The sequence below is a fragment of the Lytechinus pictus genome, chromosome 15 (assembly GCF_037042905.1).
Source record: "Lytechinus pictus isolate F3 Inbred chromosome 15, Lp3.0, whole genome shotgun sequence".
NCBI lineage: Eukaryota > Metazoa > Echinodermata > Echinoidea > Temnopleuroida > Toxopneustidae > Lytechinus > Lytechinus pictus.
In genome coordinates, this window is record NC_087259.1 from 28235070 (window position 1) to 28261901 (window position 26832).

The 26832-nt window shown below is 36.4% G+C and overlaps 3 protein-coding genes across 5 annotated transcripts in view; 1 reads left to right on the forward strand and 2 right to left on the reverse strand.

Moving 5' to 3' along the window:
- Positions 1-9417, reverse strand: part of LOC129278033 (U3 small nucleolar ribonucleoprotein protein IMP3-like) — a 14054-nt gene extending 4637 nt beyond the window's left edge. Inside the window, exons 1-5 of the mRNA XM_054914234.2 lie at positions 9183-9417; positions 2594-2701; positions 2109-2263; positions 1726-1777; positions 864-936 (exon numbers count right to left, since the gene is read on the reverse strand). Coding sequence (XP_054770209.1) covers positions 864-936; positions 1726-1777; positions 2109-2263; positions 2594-2701; positions 9183-9316 — 522 coding nt within the window. The 5' untranslated portion in view covers positions 9317-9417. The remainder of the gene's footprint in view (positions 1-863; positions 937-1725; positions 1778-2108; positions 2264-2593; positions 2702-9182) is intronic.
- On the forward strand, positions 9162-14341 carry LOC129278032 (cilia- and flagella-associated protein 77-like). 3 transcript variants are annotated; one of them, XR_010295959.1, is made up of 7 exons: positions 9535-9927; positions 10015-10056; positions 10448-10705; positions 11344-11765; positions 12301-12406; positions 12871-13637; positions 13753-14341. XR_010295959.1 is itself a non-coding variant. In XM_054914233.2 (4 exons), the coding sequence occupies exons 1-4, from the start codon at positions 9675-9677 to the stop codon at positions 13102-13104; spliced, it is 729 nt and encodes a 242-aa protein (XP_054770208.2). In that variant the 5' UTR covers positions 9452-9674; the 3' UTR covers positions 13105-14341. The 3 variants fall into 3 exon arrangements, 1 of the variants encoding a protein (XP_054770208.2); XR_010295958.1 differs by lacking the exons at positions 10015-10056; positions 10448-10705 and having other exon boundaries at positions 9162-9722; positions 11425-11765; XM_054914233.2 differs by lacking the exons at positions 10015-10056; positions 10448-10705 and having other exon boundaries at positions 9452-9722; positions 11425-11765; positions 12871-14341.
- Positions 13110-25077, reverse strand: LOC129278034 (mediator of RNA polymerase II transcription subunit 27-like). Its single transcript, XM_054914235.2, has 8 exons — positions 24825-25077; positions 23055-23199; positions 20068-20195; positions 19329-19416; positions 18342-18449; positions 16971-17012; positions 15950-16027; positions 13110-15556 (listed from the first exon to the last, which is right to left on the reverse strand). The coding sequence occupies exons 1-8, from the start codon at positions 25019-25021 to the stop codon at positions 15422-15424; spliced, it is 921 nt and encodes a 306-aa protein (XP_054770210.1). The 5' UTR covers positions 25022-25077; the 3' UTR covers positions 13110-15421.
- Between the last annotated feature and the right edge of the window lie 1755 nt (positions 25078-26832).

Below are 26832 nucleotides of genomic sequence, written 5' to 3' on the forward strand. Positions count from 1 at the left end.
ATACTTTACTCTTACCAAAAGATTCTATTCTCATTTTCAATATGGCCCTTGGATACTAAGCCTATCAGACATTGGAGTTATATTTCCAAACTTCTATTGATTTACTTTCAATTACTCTACCATGGCAATACAGTAATACAGTCTAAGAAGTCAATAAGTGAGCTATCAGTTTAGGCATCAAGGCTGAATATGAACGATTTCATAGTATGGTCATCACATCTAGAAAAGCGATGGATCATCAATTATCAATCAGGGCCCTATAATTACAAATATGAGAGAACCACACTGATTTCTGGGCCCCGTCTTACAAAGAGTTACGATTGATCCAATCAATCGTAACTCTCATAATTTTTTCTGCAGGATATTGGCACAATGTCATTTGCAAACAAAGAGAAGAACAGTGAATTTTCAAGAAAACAATGAATGCATGAGTATACATCATAGACAATATTTTGAACAAACATGCATAATACATGTTGATGTTGCTGGCCGTCCATAGCTGCAATTGATCGGATCAATCGTAACTCTATGAAAATCCATCAATGTAATATTTTCTACGAAAAATTTGCACAATGTCCGTTGTATGCAAAGAGAAGCACAGTGAATTTTCAAGAAAACAATGAATGCATGAATATACATCATAGCTAGAAAATATTTTGAACAAACATACATAATAGATGTTGACATTGCTGGCCGTCCATAGTTGTGATTGATCAAATCAATCGTAACTCTTTGTTAGACAGGGCTTTGGTTTCTTCACTTTCTCTGAATGATTTCATAACTTGGGTTGTAACTTGGAATAGACTATATTTTGTGTGAAGTACTACTGAGGGTTATAAAGGCATTGACAGTGTATTAATTACCTCTTCATTGTATTCAACAATGTGTTTCTTGATCTTTGATGTATCAGTCCACGTTACAAAATCTTCCATTGATCTGAATAAACAAACAAACAAGATATAGACAAAGAGAAACATGAGACTTATTCATAGAGTGATAAAATTACTATTTTAACATTAATAATATTTAGTAAATGGGAATCTGCCTTAGTCAAACCCCTTTGCACCACTTAAATCTCTTTTAGTTTGACTTTGAAGATATAAGACAAGAATTGCATGTTCTGTTCTGAAGAAATGCTTCGAGTTAGGAAATTATTCGACTTATGGAAGGTTGACTTATACAGAGTCTAATGTATGTAAGATAAAATGCTTGATAAAATAGGTATATTATTTCAAATATCGTAATTAGTCAAAACGCATCACATGACAACTTTTTATTGCACATTGCACTGCAATACATAAAGATGCACAAAGAAAATTGACATTATACGCTCCATTATATCGGTGCTATCATGACAGCGTAAGATAGCAACAAAAATGTACAATGAGACCTTGAATAAGTCTTATTTCTGTTTTAAAGCAAATAATGCACTTGTTCTGTCGTGTGTAGAAGTACCGTTAATGCTGAAAATGCTCTCTTCAGCACTGGGCTCTCGCCTTACTCATGCACAGTGATGCACCTATAAAAGAAACCTAACGTGCACTGCATTAATACACACTTGGTTCTGTGCATTACTCATATTATATTATTATCGTGGATAATATTACTAATACTAATTCATGCTCATGCATCCAAAAAATAAAGAAAGTTACACAAGAATCACTGTCCTTCAATGAGCAATATAATATCATTAAGAGATAGAAATTACAAAATTGAAGTTTGTACCTCGTAACAAGAAAAGCTGGATCCAAGACTAATTCTGGACCGACCCTCACATCTGAAGAATTAAGGTCAAGGAAACGGACTGAAAAAAGGTGATTTTCCACTTCTTCACAGTGAACACATCAAAATGATCTCAATACATATTAAGAAATAGCATTAATAAAATGAAATGAAAGAGAAATGAAGGGGCACCTGTCTACAGAACCTGAACTTTACAAAATGTGGTTTATCATCAATCAACATTACTAATTTTCTAATAGAATTAATATCGATTACTGCAAAGTGTTGCTGCCCTTTACATTTGTTGGTCAGAACCACCAAATCTAGACAAAATGCACTTGCTAGAAAATCTATATGAAGATCTATAATGTATTTGTAAAGGATACGGCCATGCTGAACAAACTTGACAGCTGACTCCACCTTCTCCGCCATCTTTAATTTGACCATTACAACTGGAAGCCGTCTTCTACAGAATGATGATGCACTCACATTATCACAGAGGGCTAAATTCTGTTTGGTTGCTATGATCCCAATGTTGTACCTATACACAAATGATTAGAAAAATTATTTTATTGTAATCAGTGAAATTCAGCTACATGTATAACAATGAGTGTGATACAAAACCTCAATATACATAAACAATACAATTAACATATTATTGGTAATGTTTCCAATGACATATTAATGCTTTTAAAAACTAATAAATGCTCAACTGCAAAGGCTATCTTTCCACAAGTATTACCATGATGTATCATAAAACATCATTCTTGAATAAATTTCAGCCTGTTTGTGCTTATCTGCTAATATAATCAATATTATCACCTGATTAATATCATAAACAGTTAATAAAAAGAATAGGAAGGTGACTTACAACTTGTTTAACATCTGATTAGTGCATTGATTCCTGAATGGATCCTTGCTGTCAAGCTGCTTAATCTTATTGGCTAAAGTTCTGACATGACGGCTTAATTTGTTATACCTGCAAAGGAAAGTGTTTGTATGTTAGAATGTGGCGATTGAGAGAACGAGAAGTTTACTGTAATATATAAACATGCTACCTAAGCAGTATATTACCCGAGGGCAAAGGTTGAAATTTCTGCGGTGGTCAAGGGCCAACAGAAATATGAGTGTGGTCACCACAGATAGTCCTCCCTAGTGACAGTCCTCCCCCCCCAAAAAAAAAACACCCAATACAACAACCAAAGCCCCTAAACCAACTTTGCAAAGAAGAGTGTCGACCATAGACTTTATATTCTGTGAAAAAGGCTGAGGCAAAGTTTATCTCCATCTTAATAGGAATGGGTGATATTGGGATTGTGGCTTATACAGGAACAATTTTGGTTCAGCAGTGAGGGCCAAGCGCATATATGAAATAGAGGTAATATACTTATTGGTTACTTTTTTTTTTTGGGGGGGGGGGGGTAGTGGGGTATATTTTGCCAGGGCACTTTAACTTCAGGGCTTGGTGAATTACCAGAATTTGCCTATTAGGAGATTTGGTAAAGCAAAGGATGAATAATGTATGTAGGCATAAAGCCTACCGGTACTTAATATAATCTAACATTCCAATCTTACTGGAGTGAAATGGCCTTTGATTTTGTTTTTTATTCAGATGTTTATTTGTTGTGAAAATTTTATTTTTCAAGTACCTCACATATTCTACGGATTATTAGAAAGCTAAAAAGATTGCATCCTAGCCATGCTTGATTGAGAATAGACAGGAATTACCATTATTTCTTTCTTTATTCTTTACTTATTATCTTAATTTGCTATGCTTATGTATTTGATTTATTTTAGCTGTTTATATCATGAATGTACATATTTTGATGTTTTTTTAACAATTGGAAAAGAATTTATAAACGAATTTAATTTAATTCATTTATTAAAAATTTCTAACATTTAACTATCATCCCCACAGCCAACGTAGTTCAGTGAAACAACTAATGTACAGAGACTGAAACTTTTTTGTCTAGATTGCACATTGATTTGAACAAGAAAAAAAAATATTGACATTTGTTTTGATCCGGATCAAAATCAATTTGCAAACAAAATCACAAAATATATTCAGCAAAAGAAAACAAAAAATAAAACATGTATTCAGTTCATATTCTCCATATATATACAACTGTTTAAAGCATTACTGGGCTATACAAGCACTTTTCCCTTTTTGGATATTGTCTACTTCTTCTCTTAGTATTTATGGCAACAGTCAGTTCAATAAATAAATTTTCCTCACAACTTTATTTTCCAAAACAAAAAAGCAAAAAACATATGTTGTACAGATTTATTCTGAAATTCATCAATCTTTTTGTTAAATTTTCTTCCTTTCTTGTTTTTCTTTGCTTAAATTATCTTTTTCATAACCCCCCCCCCAAAAAAAAATGGCTTTTATAATTTTTTGATGAAATATATTCCAGAAGGCTGGCTTGTTAGCTCTGATTTCAACCAGCATGATATTTTTGATAGGATCAAATCCAAACAGAAACTTATATAAATGCAAACATCCAAGGTTCCTAAATATGTGTATAATACGATGTTGGAGGACTGTATTTCTGAAAATTCCTCATCATACTGGAATGCTCTCTGTAAAGATGTACCTTTGAATTGGAAAGAAATTCATCTGAAAATTGTTTAACGTTTGATCAATACCAGTTTCCGTTCTTTATATTTTAAATTCTTTCATAGGGCAATTGCCCTTAATTTCTTTTTATACAAGGTTAAAAGAAAGGACTCTCCAAATTGCGATTTTTGTAAAAGCAAACCAGAAACATTTGTTTATGGAATGCTCCCACATTCAACCTCTTTGGAATGAAGTGATTAAATCTATAAATTTGAAAATGCATAATAACATTAAATTTACTCCCTTTGAAAGAATGTTTGGATTAAAAAACGATAGATTTGTGACTTATGTTTTTCTTTTACTGAAATATTTTGATATTTGTAAATTCCAAAATAACTATCCCACCTATCAAGCTTTTACAATTTATTTGAATGTTGATAGAGAAACAGAGAATAGGATAGCCAAAAGCAAGGTAAACTTACTAAACTAACTCTCCATTTCCGCAAATTGAGATTTGAGCTGTAATTTGCTGTGATCTTTATAAAGAAAACGGAATAAAAGGAGCGACATGAATTACATCACAATCACGTAGAGACTCTATGTGATGTAATTCATGTCGCTCCTTTATTCCTTTTTATTTTTTTTAATTCAATATTTGTTTATATTGTAATGCTGTGTGTGATGTTCCATGTAATTGTTTTTTTTTTATTGTTGTTGTATGATTTTGTTATCAATAAAAACTGAATTATAAAATAAAAACATTTCAAAAAAATGGCTTACAAAATTACACTGGTAATAAAAAAGAGAAATCAAAGCAAGCATAACAGAAAATTCCACCTCCTTCTTCCTCCTCTGCTTTTATTGAAGTCAATCATAAACCATCTATTGTCTTGAAATAAATGATCCAATTCCAAAACAAAGACCAAATTTAAATCAAAGTATTTTAACATTTTTACTATGTCTACGACTACGTCTACAAAAGTAGACTACCGAATAAAAAGAAAATTCTGTCACATCTGTCTCATGACAATTCATTTTTGTCAATGGCCACTCTCAATTCTTCGCACAAGACACTCACACTATGAACAATGAATAAATTACATGAGTTTACAAACATTTCCACCGCCTGCTAACATTACGACTGCCTCAGCTGCGTTCATTATGAACTTCATGTACGTTCACTAACGACTCATCCAATTACCCTACTCTCTCTTACATGTAGCTGATCCCTCCACTATTTGGAGATTCCTAGGGTCCAAGGTAAACAGATATGTTCCATATACGCTGTCGTTCTGGTTTAGGAGGTTTGAACCATGTCAGTACGGAATACATCAATTTTGTGGAGGAAAAAGAGAGATAATAGGAGTAAACTATTGTGTAGTTCCTTGGGCAAACAAGAGTGAAATGGTATAAGGGTGGCCTGAGTAAAGTCCTGTGGGTTGGCATTGACATATAGATCGACACATGTTGGGAAGTCCACAAGGCAGTCCTTGACTTTGCCAATAAACACTTGACGGAGATGGTCTAGCTTGGGACACTGCCCAGTAAAATGTTCCACAGTCTCGTCGGTAGATTTGCATAGAGGGCAAGTGCGGCTGGTTGATTTCTTCAGCGTGAAGAGACGACACTGTGTTAAGTAGGTGGCTGTAAGGAGTTGAGCTCTCACCACAAATGCTCTTCGTAAGACAGGAGAGAGTACACTTTTCGGGTACAGGAGTTTGGCAGAAGGAGGTATACAGTCTTGCCAGTACTTAAGAGATGGCTTGGAAAGGATTCCTTGACATGTGTTGTGTTTGGTCAGCAGGTTCACTTTGTAATTGACCAATCTCTTCCAAGATGAGTATACAGGAGGATTCGATAGAAGGCTGTGAAGATCAGGAAGATCATACTTCTTTGTTATCTCCTGCAGGAGCCGTATTGTTGGAGCGCCTAAGTTGAGCACTCCTAGTACCAATGAGGTCCAAACATTACATGTATGGACCTCATAGGCGACATCAGCGATAAAACCGGTTAGACATTGCCGTTTCTATTTGCACCCAAGAACTTTGGCAAATGTACGCCTTAATACATAGTGGATGGTAACAATTTAGGTATTAATTAGTTTTAAACATGATAAGGAAACTTCTACGACATTTGAAATTTAATGGATTGAGGTTAAACTTACATTTTCAGTCTTTTTTCTTGAATTCTTGGTGAGCGTTCCAAACGCTGTGGGGACTGATCAACTACGATGTGATTCACGTACTGGTCAGCTGATCGGTCAGGTGATCGGTTGGTTATCTTTTTGTCAGACGTTCATAATTTATATTACAATATATCAATCTTCAGTATCTTGATTTCAAGCATCAGTATTGCAGGGAAAAGTCATTATCGATTGGAATCAATGGCAGATCGGGGGGGGGGGGGGGGGGTTGAGCATTTCTGGCCTGTTCCACCTTTTGAGATTCATAGTCAATATTTTGGATGTAAAAAAAAAATGTCGTTCGTACAAAGTTAAGTCCCCCCCCCCACCTCCTTATGAGAATCACAGCAATATTTGTAATGGGGATATTTTGTTCATATTCTTTGCTCTTTTTTGTCCTTTTCTTTTTTGCTTCCCAAATTTATTTTACTTTGAACATATGACTTTCTATATTTAATGACAAACTTTTTTAGGGGGGTGGGGGCTTGCCAAATATAACGCGCGACAAGATGACCTTCTTTTTTTAGTGACAACTTTTTTTTTATTTGTCAAATTTTACGAGAGACAAAATGACCTTCGATCATTATTAATTAAACCTTTTTTTTGGAGGGTAGGGGGCTCGCCAAATAGTGACACACTTTTTTTTGTAAAATGTTATGCAAGAAAAAATGATCTTCAATCATTATCAGCTACCTTTCATTTTTTTTTAGGGGGGGGGGCTTGTCAAATTTTACGTGGGACAAATGACCTTCATTTTTTAGTGATTTTTTTTTTTTATACTTGACAAATTTTAAGAGGAACAAAATGGCCTTCAATCATTTTTAGTTAAAACCTTTTTTTGGGAGGGGGGCTTGCCAAATATTTCACAAACAAAATGAACTTCAATTTTAGTGACCATCTTTTTATTACTTTTAAAATTTCACGCAGGACAAAATGACCTTCACTTTTTTTTAATGTTATGTTATATCGAGATTTTTTACCTGACTGCTAAAAAAGCACGAATGCCTGTGAGCAAGCAACCAGGGGACCAACGGCTTAAGGTCCTCTCCGAGGGACCTGGTAATGAGGATAAGCCTTAAGGGCACTAGCGCACCACTTGGGAATCGAACCCGGGTCACCGGAATCCGAAACCCCTGCTCTACCGACTGAGCCATCGCGCCTCCGATATGTTAAACTTGGGGGGGGGGAGGCTTGCCAAATATTACACGGACAAAATGAGTCTTTTATTTTTAGTAACCATCTTTTCTTTTTACTTGTCAAATCTTACGCGAGACAAAATGACAATTTTTCTGTGATAACCTTTTTGGGGGGGTTGTCAAATTTTACTTGAGAAATTGCACCCCCCTACTTTGGAAAATCGAAGATTAAGATCATGAGTATAGCCTACATCTCAGAGGCATAAACAGATGGGGGCATGGCTGGCCATCCCCCGAGTGGATTTCACCTGAAAAAAAAACATAGGAGCAACGGAAGGAAGAAAGAAAGAAAAATGAAAGAAAGAACGAAAGGAAATTTAAAAAGGAAAGTAATGTGAGAACAAATAATCCGGGGGGGGGGGGGGGCTACTCAGATAATAAAAAAATCTGCCATCTGTAATTAAATTGGATTAGTTAATATCCAGAGGTCCCAGGGCTACCAACATACATGTAGCGCGGGCAGTGCATGGCGTACCTAGGATTTTCCACAGGGGGGCAAAATCGGCCACCAAAAAATTTGACAAGCAAAAAAAAAGGAAAAAAAGGCTCTTCAATGAAAAAGGTCTTCAATCGTACCAGAAAAAAAAAGTCTTCAAGCTCGCCAGGGGGGGCAAAATAGGTATTCAAGCTCGTCGGGGGGGGGGGCAAAATAGGTTTTCAAGCTCGTCAGGGGGGCCGGGGGGCAGAGATATGTAATTTGCATGGGTTTGTGACTCATCGGGGGGGGGGGGGGGCAGACTGCCCCCCCCCCCTAGGTACGCTAGTGCTCGGGACTTACATTACGTAACTTGTATCTTCCACATGCGACATGTACTATGCCCCCTCTTATATACCCCTGTTATGCCCCTGCACAGACTCGTCTACATTGATTTCGATATTTAAGCGTCATTATAAAATTATAGCAAAAAGAACGCCTTGATTAAAGGCCATTACCCCTAGAGACTCGCGAGCGTCATGTGACAACTCGCCCTGGATTTGCACGTACAGGATCCTATGGCGACAAAATCCATCGCAAGAGTTGGCCAGAAGAGGCGATGAAAACACAAAATTTGGAAAGAAAAGAACCCGTGAGTACCCGTATATTACATTATAATTATGAAATTAGTATATAATTGATAACATAGACCTAAATTTAGGCCGTAATTTTGATTAATTTGCTGGAAATTCAAGGCCAAAACGTACCCGTCTGGCGTCGACTTTTCCAACACGCGTTGGAATAGCGGTGTAGCCCCAGAGTGAAGTTGAGGGCTTCTAAGAATGTTCTAAACTCAAAGCGTGTGTGATCGAGGTTGACGAGTTGGCCTAGAAGCAGCAGTTTCCTGAGATCTATCTGTGATGAGACTGGAAGGAGGTCAGTGAGGAGGTAGACAATCTCGTCAGCGGCAGTCTTTGGGACCCCTAGAACTTGCTTAATCAGATGGGATTGAGCCCGGTCTAACTTTACAAGCATAGATTTAGTGAACTTGTGGATAAAGAAACGTAAAAAGAAACATATGGGACCACATAAAAATTCTGCACTTACTTTGTGTAATCTTCCCTCTTTTGAATGTGGTAACGCCGCATGATTTTTACTTCATGTAGGTTGTTGTCAACTTCCCATGATATAAAGTCAACCTTCTTCAGCAACTTCTGTTCATGATACTTCAATTTTCTCATGATTACGAGGTCTTTATTCAAGGCAAGCTGGCAAGATCAGGAAGAATGTCAACAAGTCGCACGTGGACTCACGGATATTCAGTCACACGTTTGTCGCCCTCTGCGACTCATCCCCATGGAGATGCGAATCAATACACGCCCAATACAGTTTTGTTTTGGTTACATGCACCTGTTCACTGTTAATGTTCTGCTTGTGTTGCGTTGTTGCATTGATGATGTCCATGTGAATCTCATCGCTTGTGAAAACAAGGCGTTAATGCAAGAACTGGCGGCGTGGAATAAGCTAAACTGGATATTATTTTAGGCTATACCGGTAGATCTAAATCCAATCTTCATAGAAATCGAAAGAGGAAAAACAATGAGTGCACCATCAACAGCTCCTTTTGACAACCCGCTGCTCAAAAAGGTGAATATTTTCGTATTAAATTTTGCTCTTGATTTAATGGTTAATAATATTAAGCCTTAAGGGGAGATGCTAGGTGGCCGGTGTTTTTGGTTCTATAGGCCTAAGTTAGAATTATTGAATAATGTTTAGTCTAAAGATCTAATCGCCCCACTAAGTAAAAATCTACAGTATTTCTGATTTATTTAGGCCTATATCAAGGGGTCGGGTCAACTCGGACCACGGGACATCTCGGACCGCGGGCCGAGTTGTCCCACCCATTACGAGATTGAGTTGTCCCTGATTCTATATCAAGGTCTAAGTTAGGCCTAGATCTAAGTTTGGGTCTAACATTATAGTATACAAATAATGCATGCAGCCGAGTGCGTTAGTGGAAATGCAGAGCACGCGAGGTTTCTTTAGATAGGAGTCGCACTGTGCACGAGCCGCTTGCGGCGAGTGCCCAGTGTGCTCCATCTGAAGAAACCGAGCTTTCTCTGCATTTACATTTACGCACGACAGAGCAAGTGCATTATTTGTTTTATAAAATAGCAACACAGAAACAATTTTTTTTAAAGTTACAGTACAGTTTTGTTGGACTTCTACCGCACTGGTTTGCTCGAGCGTGCAATGTCAATTTTCGTTGCACACCTTTTGCACTACCGTGCAGTGCACAAAAAAAGTTGGATGTCATGTGACGCGTATTGACCAATCGCGATGCTTGAAATAATACAGCTATTTTATAATAGAACCTAACAAAAAAGTAACTGATGCATCATCATTCATCATGCACCACCAAGTCCAAGGTCGAGATGGCAATCATAATTCATAATATTTTTTACTTTTACTTAGTATTCATGTTATTTAGCCCAGCCATCTAGGTACCCAACAGGGGTGATACAAACCAGAAAAAGGAGAGAGAAAATAAAATTGTTAAGATCTAGATGATGGATCTATTCCCAGAATATTTTTTTTTTTTTTCAATCGTTGATTGATGGTATGATGGGGTGTCCAAACTTCGCGCACTTTTCAAAAATATTCATCAGGCTTAATTTTGTTCACAAAATATTCATAATTTATACAAAACCAATTCAAGAAATAGTTACCACATTGACGGCAAGATCGTAAACTATAAAATCATGGACGAAAATGTTAAGTAGGTCAAGGGGTTTCGCCAGTATCGCGATCTCAAAATTCTATTCCGATCGGCAAATGCGGGCTGTGCTGGAAAACCGTTCAGAAAAGTGTGACCTAACTTCGCGCACCAAAGCTTTTGTGGAGATTTAAACAAAAACTCAAGCTCAAAAAGTGAAAGATTTATATCAGATTGATGGCAAAATGCTATGGAATCGGTTAGTACCACATTTAACTCACATTTTTGATGATTTCCGCTTGCAAAATGGTGATATCGTGATGCTTGTTGATTTCTTCAAAACGGGCACTAGTGGTGACAAATTTGCCGATCTTTTGCCAATATTTTCATGAATACTGAACTCATCCTAAAGAAGTTTTCATTACAGGGTAATTTTAGGTCGCTTTTCACGTTGATGATGTCAGATTTTAAGGATATTGGCTAGTTTTTGAGATAAGGACCGTCCGCGAAGTATGGACACGCGCGAAGTTTGGACACACTGCCATACTGTAGTGATGCTTGCACAATAACAAACTGTTCCCTACCAAGTACGAAAATTATTTTTCCTCTTTTTTTTTTATTTTTACATTCCAGTCTCAACTTGGAAGGCCTTTACAACGAGGATACAGCCTTCCGGCTGATGCCAACTTCACATATGGACGTCCCAACATGAGCAAAGATAATGGAGCCTCCGAAGCCCTATCAGGATGGTCTCCTAGTGGTCCCTTGATGCCCATCAGCAACACAGAACGTAAACCAGAAAGAGACTTTATTGCTCTCAACAAAGCATGTATAGGTGCTGGGTTGGTGACGGCTAGCGATCAGTTTCAGTACAGAGCAACACATGATGTCAGGCGCAGGATATCGGATGAAGAGAAGAGCAAGTCCAAAGTTAAGAGGATACCAGCATCCATGACCTTTGGAATCTCAACCAGGTAAAGAAAGATTTCTTCTTCCTCTTCTCCTCCTCTTCCTTCTTTTTTTTGCAGCAATCCTAATAAATAAGTCGATTATCCTGTTCGTAAATATCTGGTATTAATGAGCCATAGTTTTACATAAAATTGTTTTCCTGTTAATTTATGAAGTTACACTCCTGTTTGGGATAGAGTTCAAGACATTTGCAAAAAATACCTTAAACAACTTTGCATGAGTCTCTGCAGCAGATATAAACAATGGAAGTTTCCAGATATAACAATATAGTTCAGAAAGGCTTGTTTGTCTATATCAATAGCAAAACTTTTTTCATAATGCAAATTAGAAGAGGAGGAAAATTTTCATTGCATTGGACCAAAGAACTGAAATAGAAATTGATTTTTTTTGTTTTATACAAATATTAATATACCATGCTCCAGAGCTGAATTTGAATGATTCATAATCAGACTCGTGTAATTGTTTGGCCAAAATATTTTACGACTGAATTATGTTATTATGATCACAATAATGATAATCTGTTATTTTATTTCATTTCAGGCCATCCACTCCAGTATTTGATTTATTGGAACACAAGTATCAAGATAGATGGTTGCAGGAAAGGAGAAAGTCTGAATTAGCCAAGAGAGAAAGACATCAACAAAAGGTGAGCTTACTTCTGTTAATTATTGTACAAATCACAAGATAAAGAAAAATCTAGAATTATGAGGTCTTGTAGATTGTATTAAGAGAAGAGTATTAATTCAAATGTATTGATTACATAACTAATGATTTGTGATTTGATGTGTATGCTTAGAAATGTTTTTGCTGTTGTTTTAGATTTCAAGGCAGGTATCCTCTTAATTTTTTTTTTACAAAGTCTCATTTCAAAGTTTTAATGAATATTGTGAAATTCCAAATTCTAAAAGTTAATAGCATTTTAACAACATGGAACCCAGAATGAATTGATATAAAACAGTTGAGATATGGTATCAAAACATTCATAACAAAATAAAGAATGTCTTAATCCTATTTTCAAGTAATTGCCAAAAATAAGAAAGATATATACTAACACACTTTCATAAGAAAATCTTCCAAAATGATTAATCCTGTCCTTCATTCTTTAAACAGCAAAACATGAACAGAGGAATCTATGAGACGCGTGCCTCCCTCCTCAGGAAACATTGCCCCCCTGTTGAAGACCCACCTCTCTGGCAGATGTCTAGATTCTCCCGTCAGTTGCCCCACCTTGAAACATTCCGCTCACCGAATGCCCGCCAGGAAGCATTTACCCATCATGCCACTGACTGTACAGCTCGCACTGGAGTGTTTGGACATGGAATATATGAAAGTGCTAAAAGCTAAAGAACTTTTTGTATAACTTTAATGAACTCTAATATTTTGAAGCCCAGAATGAGACTGGGAGTGTAATTGTACTCCAAAAAGTATTTGATTTCCTTTCTGTAAATGAAATATTTCACTTGTATTTAACATCACTCCAGTGAGTACACAAATAATCATGGAAAGTAATTCTACTTTGACGAATACTGGTGTACCAAACAAGAAAATTGGTAACTACACAATTCTGTTTTTGTCAGATGATCATTGCATTTGATTATTTTTTTTAGTCATGTACTTATAAAATTTTGCAACTTAAAAGAAAAAGGACAATGCTATTTCTGCTTCACTAAATCTCAATAAATGGGTATGAAGTTTATCATTGTGTTAATCTTTTGTTAGAGTTGATGATGATCAAGAAGTATGGGTAAAATCCCACAAAATGATGCTTATTACAAACCGTTAATGTGCTATACATGTAAATGTGCATGGCCTTTGCGTACGTCAAACATCTTGGAACCACTTAATTCTGTTTGACTTACAAACCATTCAGGATATACATGAATTGAATTGAATTTATTAGAACTTCACTGGCAATTGCCAGCATTTTGTTGATAACAAGAAGTACAAAATGATACAAGACAAATATACAATGCAAGGAATATAAGCAAATACATGTAAAGGGTTATAAATGCCTTTGCTGGCAGTCGACTTATAAATTGTCTTATTAATTAACACAATAATGCACATGGAATGACATGTCAACATTTCGAAACAAGAAACTTCATTCAGTTTGCAATTTTCAAGGCAACTACACAAGTATTTCACAATCAATGATAAATTCTATGTGCACTTGCAGATAGATGTATTTGAAACTCTCTCTACATATGAATTGCCTTGTTGCAATGAATGACTGAATGAATGACTAGTACGAGTTCATGCTGGCTGTGAACACAAGAATTATGCCTGCCTTCAAAAGTCTGTTATGTAATGCCTTGCTTTATTTTGTATTAATAATTTTCACTATAATTCTTCCTAATTTTCCATCAATGATTTATGCAATTTATTTACTACTTTATCTTATTGCTAACTGAATCCCACTTGATTTTTTAAACTGTAAATATATATTACTGCAATGTAAATACATGTAAGTCTATCTGTTGGGTTGACTTTTATGGATGAATTTTTATGTGTGGCTACTCAATGATTATGTCAATGATATTTATTCTCTCAGTTTTGAGTAATAATAAAAGAATTGAAAGTATTTAAAGTCTTATTTCTCTCACTGTAGTCTTCAAGCACCAAGATGTCATTTTCATAAGTGGCAAAAGCATGTGTTTTCTTCGGGGGGGGGGGGGGGGGGGGTATTTACATTTTAACTTCTTCAATTATGTGTGTGTCCATGTGCAGGTGTGTGTGTATGTGAGGGGGGGGGGGTGTAAATACAAGTGTTTGCAATGGCATTTACAATAGTGATAGTTATTATGTTCTGATGTCTTAAAGACAAATGATAAATACATTGTTAACCAAGGAAGTTTATTTCATGGAACATTTTAATTATATACAGTTCTGCTCATATGTTTAAATAACAAAAATAAAACAAACATTTAGCCAGTTCTAAACTCAGGTTTAACTTAGCTCATGGTTTGAAACTGCTTTAACTATGGACAGACGAAAGCATCAACATAATGTTTACAATTAATTGACTCTGGTCACATGATTTGATGAGCAATAAAAATATTTATTATTCTATGAAATATCTGGCTACCCAGAGCTATCTACATGTACATATCAAGCAAAATGATAAAGTTTAACCACAGTTGAGCGGTAGGTAAAATTGGGTCTAGATGAAGACTGGCTATCCATTTCCAGCCTTTACAGTGAATATTAACACACATACTCGGGTCCTACAATCAATACATAACAGTCTTCATTTTCTCGTTCATCTAACTGTCCATTCTTCCCCTGAGCTTTACGCAATAACCAGTGACAAATGGGGCAACATATCCTTGACAGTGCTTACAAAGTCTCGTCTCTTCTTTCCCACCAACCATCAACTTCATCTGGGTTGAGAATGGTGAGAGAAGAGTACATGACAAGTCTGATGATAACGATGATGACGGTTCAAATGGTGACAATGAATATCACTTATATGGAGACATTCATCAGAAGAACATTCACAGGTGCCAAGCTCTGAAGTATGTCATATTAGTCACGGCTGGAAAATGTTGTAGTCTGATTGAATGTGAATGTATCCATTCAAATCAGATGTATCCATTCACATCAGTTCAAGTATATCAACATCTTGCAAGAAGATAGCGAGAGGATTGTTCGCACATGGAATTCATGGACGACAGCATTCATGGTAGGGTTCCACAGTACGGAAACATCGCCAGGTAGGAGGTAGGTTGTCCTTGATATACTTTCCACATAGTCTACATGGTGTGGAGAACAGCTTGGCGAAACTGTTCAGCCAATGCTGAAAATAAAATCAAAAGAGTACATCATTTGGATATAATTGCACTTTGACCCACAAAGATCACCAGAGTAATTGTTCATTGTTGCCTATGAAAATTGCAATGGTAAATTTCTAAAAGAAAATTCAAGTACAAAACCTCACTTGCCAATTTATTGGGAAAAATACGTAAGACAAAAATGATTGCTGGGTTTTTAGGGGGGGGGGGTTTAAATGAAAATACTTAATCACAATCCAAGACCTGAGTCCTTTCCTTTAGAAAGAATATCCTTTAGGCAGTATAGTTGGAATCTGACAAATCAAATACTTTATCTTACACTTGTGGCAAATACTCATAAATATATGCATTTAGGATAAAATTATAAAGATGGTAAAAGATAATATTGGGAGTCTTACCATGAAAGATCTAAATGAGAGATCTTGCATTGTAGGTAGATAATATCGTAAAGAAGCTGCTGTCGCATGCTCAGTGATCTGTGGAGATGTCAAAAATAGGAGACATGGAGATATCGATAGAAAATTCCTAAGAAAATTCTGTGACATCTGATATTAGAAAATGCAAATGTTGAAAACACTATTATTAGCCTAAATTCCCATCATTTGCTTGGATATTTTTTTATTTGTTTTAAAATATGTTTCTGACTTGTGGCATAAAATAGAATGTGCAATGTAGAAAAGTGGCCTTGCCCCAAAAATATTGAAATTTAAGGCCTGCAATATGATGGGGAGGGGATCATGATGTGTAACATTTTTATCAAAAAAAAATTTGTTTGTAAAGTACCACTATGTCACATAAATGACTCATTTTCATTTGAAGTGTAAAGACTCAACAGAGATATGACTTCAGTCTCAAAATTTTGGCTGATTTGTTTTTATCAATTGATCTGTAATAAAGCTAATTCAAAATCATATGATTGACAAAAAAAAATTAATAAGGATAAAAACAGAAAAAAGGAATAAGTTGTTTTATAGGGATAAGGAATTAAAAATCAAGCAGAATTTACTAAGAACCAGAACAGTCCCCATTCCATAGCAAGTTTGTCTCAGGACTGGTAACAAGATTCATTATTTACAACACAAAGAGATGTCACTGGAAGTGAACTAAGCTGGGCCCCGTCTTACGAAGAGTTACGATTGATCCGATCAACCTCAAGTATATGGAAATCCATAAATGTCCTTTGTAACAAGAGAAGCACACTGGAATTTCAAAAAAACTACGAATGTATGAATATGTATTATATTCAGAAAATATTTTGATCTTACAAATAATTTAGATGTTGACGTTGCTGGCTTTCCCATAGTTGTGGTTGAATGGATCAATCATATCTTTTTATAAGACGGGGCCAAGAACTTCTAGGATGTTCTGATAAACAAGGTTGTACAGAGCAATGATAACATAACGTCATCTTGAACTCACCTTCTGGAAAACTTCATATTTTGATGGTGTCCACAAATCAAGCTACAATAAATAAGGGTGAAAGAAATCACAAAGTTAAAATCTTCTTACATTCATAATAATTCTTTACTTACAATTAACAACTCAAACTTCTCCATACTGTTAGAAAATGTCGGTGAAAATGATGGCAATATTCACTTGACTGGAAATTTCAAATTTTCCAATGATTTTCTGTAAGCAAGTTGATCATTCAGATTTAAGATAAATTCAAACTCTTCCCAAGCTGCTTAGACAAAACTGAGCATGATAGAAATTATTCTGTTCGAGCAAATATGCCACAGTAAACTCTTTAATGTCAACTTCAACAATGAAAAATAATATTTGGAATTTCCAACCAAACTAGCTTATAAATGGTAAGCAATGGCCTATTTCAAGTAAAGATAGTATCATTTATGGTTCCTAGAAATGGGCCAGAGGTTTAATCTGAAGAGTAGGGGAAGGCGGGGTAAGTTGTGACACTTTTTGCATTTTGCATGATAGAATTGATATGACTAATGATATTGTAGAAATAAGTACCTTGCCTTTAAATATGATTATTGGGAAATCTTTTTCACCTATATTCAACTTTCTACCCCCACACTGAAAGTCGTTGTGACCTTTGAAAAAAACGATGTCAAGTGGCACAACTTGCCCCATCTGTGGGGTAAGTTGTGCCACCTTCGGGGGTAAGTTGAGCCACAAAAACTATGTACAAAATGTATGCGGGAAGAACCAGCATGTCAATTTTTTATTTAAAGTCTTTTCACTTGCTAATTCTCTAAAAATACTAACATTCTCTAAAAGTAAAAGAACTGTCATGTGAATTTGCTCTTTTCTGCCTGCATATCGATGACTTATTAAGGTTTGATTGTGTTTTTATTTACATTAACATAAGAATTACCATGGCTCAACTTGCCCCATGTTTGCTGGCTCAACTTACCCCAGTCCGAACTTAATGCGATAATTTTGCATCCACACATTTCTTATGTATCCATCATGTAAAAAACTGTGACGAGAATGAAGATCCATACCTGGACTGACAATGTTGTTCATATGCTTTATTATATGTAAAGAAGTGTGTGTGTAAAAAACACTTATCTATTTCACACCCTTTTTTACTTTTTTGGCTGAAATTTGTATTTTTCCCTCTAAAAAAGTACTTTTTGTTTCAAAGTTGAAAACAATGTGGTGGGGTTAAGGGTTATGTAATGGGTCATCAATACATGACACCACCATAATGTCTAACTAATTCATTATTGGCCTGGGGGCGGTGGCTCAACTTGCCCCTATGCTCAACTTACCCCGCCTTCCCCTATAGATTTACATAGAAATGATAAGAAGTGATCAGCTTACCGTCCCATCATCATTGAGAGTATTTTCATTGTGAGCTCTGATGAGTACCCTTTCTATGAGCAAACCTCGGAGGACAATGATGGCTTGTAATGTTCTGCTTACATAGACCTGATGGAAGAAGGGATGGTGATGAAGAACAGATTATATTGATGGTCTTTGCATTATAAGATGAATGATCAGATTATAGTTTTATTTTGTCCAGGGTTTGTTTGGCTTTTTGTGGTCTCATTTTTAGTATAATTTCTTTAAAAGTTTTTTTTTTTTAATAAGTACCTTGGGTTTCGTCCCATCTTGCCACTGGCCTCACTCATGTTCCTACAAACATCATCTGAAATATTATTGTGTAATCATGTATATTTTATATGTTTGTTGATTGCTCTTTATGAGTGAAAAATAAACACAAATTGAATTGAATCGCAAGATGATTGATCATATGAATAGAAGATTGAACAAGGCAATCTTCTTGCCAAACTGAGTTAAACTTGGAAAATACCCATCTTGTGTATTCCACCTGAAGTGCCGAAAATGAATGAATAACTAATCAAAATCCTCATAGGGCAATCACGATTATGCATTTATCTTTTTATTTTCAATCCCGTTTTATTCCCAACATATCAGATGTTTGGGTAATTCTGATTAATTGAAATACATTATTGATTAAAACTAGTAACTTTCTTATAAAAAAATAGTTTAGATCAATCCCAAAGAAATAATTGATTTAAATTAACTGAGGCCTTTTTCAAAGTCAAATAAAATCAAGAACCTTTATATCTGATGTTTTCTGACCATAGATACTTCTCCTTTTTCATATTACCGAAACCTTTAACCCTATTCATAATTTCTCTTTCATTTCATTCTCAAGTACCTTTTTGGTGTATTCAAACTAGAAGAATCTGTTCATCAGAAAACTTTGGTGGTACTTTAGTAAAAAGAATATTAAACATAAAACAAACTAGCAATATTATGAAAAGGGAAGGTGTTACAAACCTGCAATACTGTTGGGTTGAGTTGTATCTTGGTGATTTTCACCTCATGGAATTGACGGTTTACATTCATGACAAGATTGTCTACAGCTCTGAAATAAACAACACAAATATATTAATAAACCCTGATAGAACACTAAAATACCATCTCATACATACTGTAAATAAAGGTTGAGCCGACACTATTGACTGGAACTAAAGAATGGTAAAATAGACTGAACACTGGCAAAGCAGATTATAGGTGAGGTGTGATAGCCATTGGTATTTAAAACCAGTGGTCCTGCAACTTACTAACTCTGATTTGAAAGTCAGTGCTCTAATTACCACTTGCCAGGTCCCTTGCAGAGGATGCAAAACCTTCAGAACTCTGGATACTTACTGACAGACATTTCTTTCTTTTATAGAAGTCAGTTAACAATATATCTAGCCATAAACAGCTTAAACATATGTACAAAATATTCCAGTTTTGCTAGTAACCTTCAAATATGCACTAATGAGAGCTAATTGTTGCAAACAGCAATGAATTCATTCCATCAGGTGTGGGTTAGACCATAACCTCAATTTACTTTGTTTACTAACATCACTTTAAATGGACTGCCATCGTCATTGTACCAATTCAAGTGTAGCATAAATTGCCTGGTCGACAAAATAAAACACAATTTCACCTGATTATCTCTAAGCGCATGAAGTCAAATTCTGAACTAAATCATGAGTTCAGATTTTGTCTAATTGTGTATGCTTACTGTGTTGATATATTGAGATTGGTAGGAGCTGTTTTCCTTCTCTTAGCTGGACTTCCTCCGCTCCCTGAGGATCTCTTGATAGAACTGCTATTGAGGAATGTATGGGCAAAGGAGGAATGCTCCCTTAGCTGTATGTATCAGAAAAAGAGCAAGCAATCTTGATCAGTCACCTCTGGACCTCCATCACATGATGTCCTATAAATATGATGCTCTACTGGAGAGCGTTTCATCAACATTTTTGTCTGACAAGTTGTCAGATCTGACTTTCCTTGATTTTGATTGGCTGAGAAGCACTATTACTATGGTAAATGTCGGATAAAATAGGACTTATCTTATAAAACGTCTGACAAGCCCTTTCATGAAACCCTCCCCTTAGGTATAAAAAATTGGGAAATGGTTTCGCACGACATGGGAGACAAACCAGGGGGGATCCAGGATTTTCTCAAGGGGGGGGGGGGGCAACTCTTGTGTATGAACGATATACATTTACATTCAAAATTTTGACTATGACTCTCAAAAGTCATCTGCTAAGGCTATAACTGATCCCATTAAAAAATTCATAAATTCATACTCCCAAATCATTAAGCTCATTCTGAACAATGCACAAACCCTCATACTTTTCCTAAATATTATTTTGAACAAAAACCCCCCAGTCAGGAGCATTGCCAGTAGAAATTATGAAAACTGAAGAAAAAAATGTATAGTAAATGCGTCCCTGCCCCCCCCCAAAAAAAATTGTCTTTTGCCCCTGGTACAGCCAGAGCCCGAGAACTTCACAAAGATGGTTTCATTTAACTGCAATTTCACCAAGTCTGTTATTCACCAATTGTGGTCTTAAAAATGCAGCTTCATGACACAAGAGTTCAATATTGAAACTGTGGTTCAACAGTGGAATCAAATGAAACTTTGTCTAGAGAACTTAAAAAGCAGGAACAGTAATCAAAGTAGAAAATAATAGATAATAACAATGCGCCTCGGAATAGATTATTTCTAGATAGATGGCGCAATATTAATGCCCATTAATAAACCCCTCAAGTAAAGTTTGGAAATCTGAATTTGATCGATAATCCCTCCTTGGTTTTATTGAATATTAATGTGTGATTGACACCAATGAATAGATCATTTAATTCCCCTTAAAATGATACCCTATATGATATGATTATGGTTCACATGGAGGTGCAGTGCCTTGAAATGTGGGGCAAGGTCAAAATTCAAAAGTTGCAAATTGACACAATATTGAAAGTCACTGTTATTTTTTTCTGGCAAAAAGAAGCTGCTGAAAACTGCTTATCTAATAAAAGAGAGCCAATGGAGTAAATTAGAAAGTCAAAAAGGGGCCTAAGCTTTCGATCCTAGCAGAATCTTCTGTGATGATAAGTGAGTTTCTCAGCGGGTTATTTTGTTTTCATGCACCTTAACATCACCATTAACATGGAGATCTTTGAAATAACATGATTTGAGTCGTGGTTTGAAATACCCATGCATGTTTGTTATGTTTGCTTGTGCAGAGGTGTGTTTGATTCCATGTTAATGTCGATGTTAACGTGCATGAAAACAAAAGAAACCGCTGAGAAACTCACTCATCACCACAGAAAAAAAAGAACAGTGACTTTCAATATTGTGTCATTTTGCAATTTTTGAATTTTGACCTTGCCCCACATTTCAAGGCCCTGCACCTCCATGTAAATCATACTCATATCATGTATCGGTACTTGAACTATCGTTCATTCCACCACCCATCAGTGCTGAGATCCATCAAAAAGACGTTAGTCAAACGAGCGCATGAGGTTAGTGACCAGATCCACCTGAGAGGTGAGCTTGAGCATATCAAACGTGTTTTGAAATGTACATGTAACAACTACCCCTCACATAAGATCTCCACTGAGCTTCCCCCCTCGCGGAACCCTTGTGCAGGACAACCCAAGGCGAGAGTCGTTCTTCCATATCTGGGAGCAGCCTCTCACAAAATTCAGAGGATTTTGAGAGAAGCCGACATTGAGGTTCGTCATAGTTCCTCAAATAAGCTTCAATCTGCCCTCACTACACATAAGGACAAGCGCAACTCCAAGGACCTCCCTGGAGTTTACCGAATTCCTTGTGAATGCGGTAAAGTTTACATCGGAGAGACGGGTCGTTCCTTCAACACTCGGATTAAGGAACACAAGGCCCATGGTAGGAGAGACGAGAGGGACAAATCTGCAATCATCGATCATGCCCATACGCATGATCACCGGATTCTTTGGGATGAGAGTAGACTGGTCACCCGTGTCCCCTACTGGTATCAACGGAGAGTCAGAGAAGCGTTGGAGATTGAGGAACATAACACTGTTCCTCAAGACAGCGGCCTCCAACTCAGCAATATCTGGCTTACCGTCCTAGACAAAGAGGCTAATTTGCCTAATTAGCCTACCCGGACGTTCCACACACGTGTGAGCACTGCAGTGTATGGGCGGAAGTGGTGACTTTTGTCATTCATGCTAATCCTAGCGGGAATGATAACTGACAGCAATTTCCGGTCGTCGCTGGTTTTGCGCGCCCAATTTGTGTGTTGTCACCCACGTCCGCATATGTGGATGTCATGTGACCTATCTAGCCAATCAGAGACATGTACCCTGCGAGATACCGTGCATACGGCACTTCGACAGAGTATATAAGGCCTGCTTTTACAACTTTGCTCATTCTCCTGAGGACGACAAGAACACACTTGTCGAAACGTCGAGATTGGGTGGTCCTTTTCAGGACCAACATATGCCCAAGAAAGAATACATGGTGTACCGTGAAACCTACTACACTATTCTTCTTCGCCATGGAAACCTTCAGAAATTATATCATATCATGTATATTATCATTTTAACGACAATTAAATGATCTTTTGAATGATATAAAATATGCATTGCGTAAAATTGGGGGTTGGGAGAAATTAATGGCCAAACTCACGACTTCCAAACTTTTTTGAGGAGTTTATTATTATTACTATTATAACCTACCCTTGTTGCCCATTTGTATGTCTCAAGAGCCTTTGGATAGAGAGGGGTCTTGTCTGTGATTGGATCCATACTGAGTGATCCTGTATTCCCAATAGTCTCCGCCTCTCTCTGTCTTCTCACAGCATTTGTCAGCTTCTCCAACTCTCTAAAATCATAAAAAGAACATTATCTTGGTCAAAACAGTTTGGCCAAGTTCCCCAGACAAACCCAGCACCCTTGAGTTTACATGTTTTGTTTTTTAAAATGTAACTTAGTGCTTGAAATTAGTTATATGAATATCCCGCACGCTAGACCAGTTAAAGCGGGATTTAGCATCGAGGTGAGATTCATGATATTTATTGGCAAATGCACTCATTTCTTATCTAGCACCGCTCATGATTTTGCCGCCCTCTACACGCGTCTGGTAGCTAGGCTACATAACAAGGAAGACAAGATGGCGACAATAACAGACTTGAGTAAACGCTCCTGTTCTAGTATTATTTTTTTAAATTAAATACTTTATTGGAATAAATACACGCACCGAATTTAGACTCTCCCAGAATGAAAGGCATTTTCTGTGGAGATCTGCGTTTTCAAATAACTTGTGAAAAACTTAAGGTACATGAACCTACAATACATGTACATAGACTGTGGCTATGTGCTGGAATTTGAATAGACCGAGTTAGATATTGATTTAATTTCTTCTTTTCTTTAACATAATTTATATGCAATCCAAGTGCACCTCACAGTCACAATCACACACAAACACTCACCCACACCCGTGATTCTAACCATGAAATTTTTTTTTTTTCTAAATTCATTATTATTTGATCTGAATTCTCTCTCCATCTCTCTCTCTTTTTTTATTTTATTCATTTATTTCGATTTTTTTTTTTCGGGGGGGGGGGGGGGGGGGTTCATTGTTCGTGGTTCATTAAAGATAAAAAATAAATAAGCTCATGTGTGTGTGGTTGTAAAGGGGATGTGGAGTGAGGGTGTCAAAACACTTAAATCTGATTTCTTAAATGTTTGAATAAGCCTAATACTTAGCACGCTATTCATGTACTAATTAAAAAATTGCAGGAGCTGCGCTTACTATAAACAAATTTGCGGTGTGGTTCACCGTTATATATATAATTTTTTAATCGCCCCCAGTTCCTGTAAAAAGCCCGTGAGCCGGGGGCAATTTTTTTTGAAAATTCATTATTTTGACCCAAATTTTGTGTCAGAGTTTTTAATGAATATGTTTCTATGTATAGCATGTGTAAAGTCTGTGGTCGTTGCGTATCTTTTTCTAGTAAAATCGCGCAGATACGTGTATGCGCAGACAAGGGGGACTGCGCAGACTTGTCATAAATACATAAAGATATTCATTAAAATCTGACTCAAAATGGAGGATGAATTTCAGGCATTCCATGTGATGTGATGGCCTCCAAATGCAGCCTTTCTCATCAAAATCCCAGAATATTGTGTGTAAAGTGAATGGGTGTGCAGACATGGGGCACCAATTTTTTTATCAATCTGAAATTAATACCTGGCCAGAGTTTTTTCCAAGTCCAAGAAAGATTTTTGGCACAGTTATGCACAAGAATAAAAGGAACTTTATCAACTGAAAATATGTGTGAAACGTTTATTATCTGATAGGATGTAGTTTTTAATCAAATCCAGCCTGCATCAAAATGTTTCACTTTCCTTCTTGAATCTCCATCCACCACCCCCCCCCCCCCCTTCTTCTTCCATGCAATTCATTACTTCGGTCCCGTGTACTTATTCCCGTGTCAGAATACTCACACAAAGCTTTCGTTGATGAGGAAAAGATCCTCTTGGAGTTGTGATGCAAATGACTTTGGGGCTCCATGCTCATCTTTCGACACCTTAATGCCATCTTTCATGTGATTGAATGTTTTAGATACGCTAATCCTCAATTTTTGAGTCGTTAAAATGGCCCGATTGAGATAGTTCGCGTTCTCTACGATTGGATTCGCCATTGCGCCGTTCCTATCCTGATCCACTGCACCGGGATTTAGCTCCTATGAAATGCGATGAATTTGCGTACGCGTACGGTGCGAGGTACGGCCTCGGATTTTTTATTACGCTGTATACATGTATGCAAAAACAGTGTAATATATGAGTCGCCCTCGCTCTCATGATAAATACTGATAAAAAATGATCACATAAAAGGGGGAGATGGTGATCATGTTAATAAAGAAAGATCAATAAATAAGAATGAAGAAATGAGAAAAAATGTCACTATTTCAATCTTAAATCTCCTTAAATTCAAGGGGGAGGGGGGCACCAGACCCGAGAACCACCATGGAAGCCCCCTCACTTAAAAAACCCCTTTATATTTCATATTGAATAATAATTTCTCATGCACAGTACAAGAAATAATTTTACATACAATAGATAACGGTCATCTATAGCTTCCCCGTTCATATCATATTAACTTTTTGTTTTTTTAATTGAAAATATATCGTTACTTAATATTGATATTGCGCAAAAGGTATTTTCAATGATAAACCCCTGCATGATTTGTTGACAGTATTGTCTCAAATTGTCTTTCTGTTGATGCCCACAATCATAGGTTATTACAGCAGTTTTTTTATTCATTTCATCCATTCAAGATCTGCAGCGAGATTCGATATTGAAGCTCATACCGAGTCATATAGGCCCGTATTCTGAAGTCAGCTTTAACTTAAACCACAACTTTAAACCAGGGTTTAATTTAAACCCGACTTCAGAATACGGGCCATAGTGGTTAAATCAAGTGCAGAAAAACAAGAAAAAGTGTAGGTCCTAAAGATAAAAACTTCAGGAAAAATATATGTATATTGAAAAGTTATAGTTACATGGGTTTTAATTTGTGACATCATGTGAGCAGCTGCCCCGGTATACAGTGCGTCTCAAAAAAAAACTATACACTTTTGAAATGGCTGCCAAACAAAAAATATGTCACTTTGGGGAAAAATACCTATATATATGGAAAGCCAATAAATTAAACTTTTAAATGACACCAAAAAGTTGGAAAACTATTCATGCTTGAGTGAGCACTACCCACTTAAACAAAGGGTATGAAAATTAGGGTGGGCAGGAATTAGCCTTCCAATTTCTTTCATTTTTAAGAGGCGAGTCCCTTGGAACTTGCAAAGTTGAGGGTGTTGTGATAAATTAATGATCAATTTAAATTGTTAGAGCAAATTTCATGAATTACTATTGAAATTTCATGCATGAGTGAGTGTCAGTTGTAATCTTCAGTGCAGCATTTTAACTTTTTATCATGTGGATCTCAGCAGTGTGTTCATTGAAGTAAGGAGAATAGGGGTGAGATAGGACTTAAATGGGTGAAGTAAGCTAATGGGTAAAAGGTCAACAGAATGTTTAGACTCCCTTAGATCGAGACTGAATGCTATTACATGTACGCATAAAGTCCAGAGCGGACTGTCAATTTGATAAATTTTGAGAATTCGGTCATCAACTTTTACCATTTGATCAACAATTTGTTAGTAAATCAATGTGATCAATTAAACATTCAGCTTTTTCAATAAATTATCAATCAATTATTCAGCTTTTTCAATGAATTCATAAATCATCATAATTAGTAAATTTCTTAGAATCATTCAATGGAAAATGAAAGACCCATCAACCATCAGTCACTTAGCATTTAAGTTTTGAATACCATGATCCAGGAGAAAGAAAGAGGGGGTGAAGGGGAGGGAATTTGTAAGAGAAAACAAAGAAGAAGAACACCCTTTTAACTGTTTAACCCAGTCTTACCCTATCTGACCCCCAGCGGCGTAAC

What these genes read in the sequence shown, in the direction of transcription:
- LOC129278034 (XM_054914235.2), bottom strand. Translation starts at nt 25,021, where the DNA reads ATGGCGAATCCAATCGTAGAGAACGCGAACTATCTCAATCGGGCCATT. An exon ending in TCAACCCAACAGTATTGCAG is followed by an intron (nt 18,450 to 19,328) that starts GTTTGTAACACC and finishes TTCTTCCATCAG; the next exon opens with GTCTATGTAAGCAGAACATT. An exon ending in CTCTCAATGATGATGGGACG is followed by an intron (nt 17,013 to 18,341) that starts GTAAGCTGATCA and finishes TATTTATTGTAG; the next exon opens with CTTGATTTGTGGACACCATC.
- LOC129278032 (XM_054914233.2), top strand. Translation starts at nt 9,675, where the DNA reads ATGAGTGCACCATCAACAGCTCCTTTTGACAACCCGCTGCTCAAAAAG. An exon ending in ACAACCCGCTGCTCAAAAAG is followed by an intron (nt 9,723 to 11,424) that starts GTGAATATTTTC and finishes TTTACATTCCAG; the next exon opens with TCTCAACTTGGAAGGCCTTT. An exon ending in GAGAAAGACATCAACAAAAG is followed by an intron (nt 12,407 to 12,870) that starts GTGAGCTTACTT and finishes TTCTTTAAACAG; the next exon opens with CAAAACATGAACAGAGGAAT.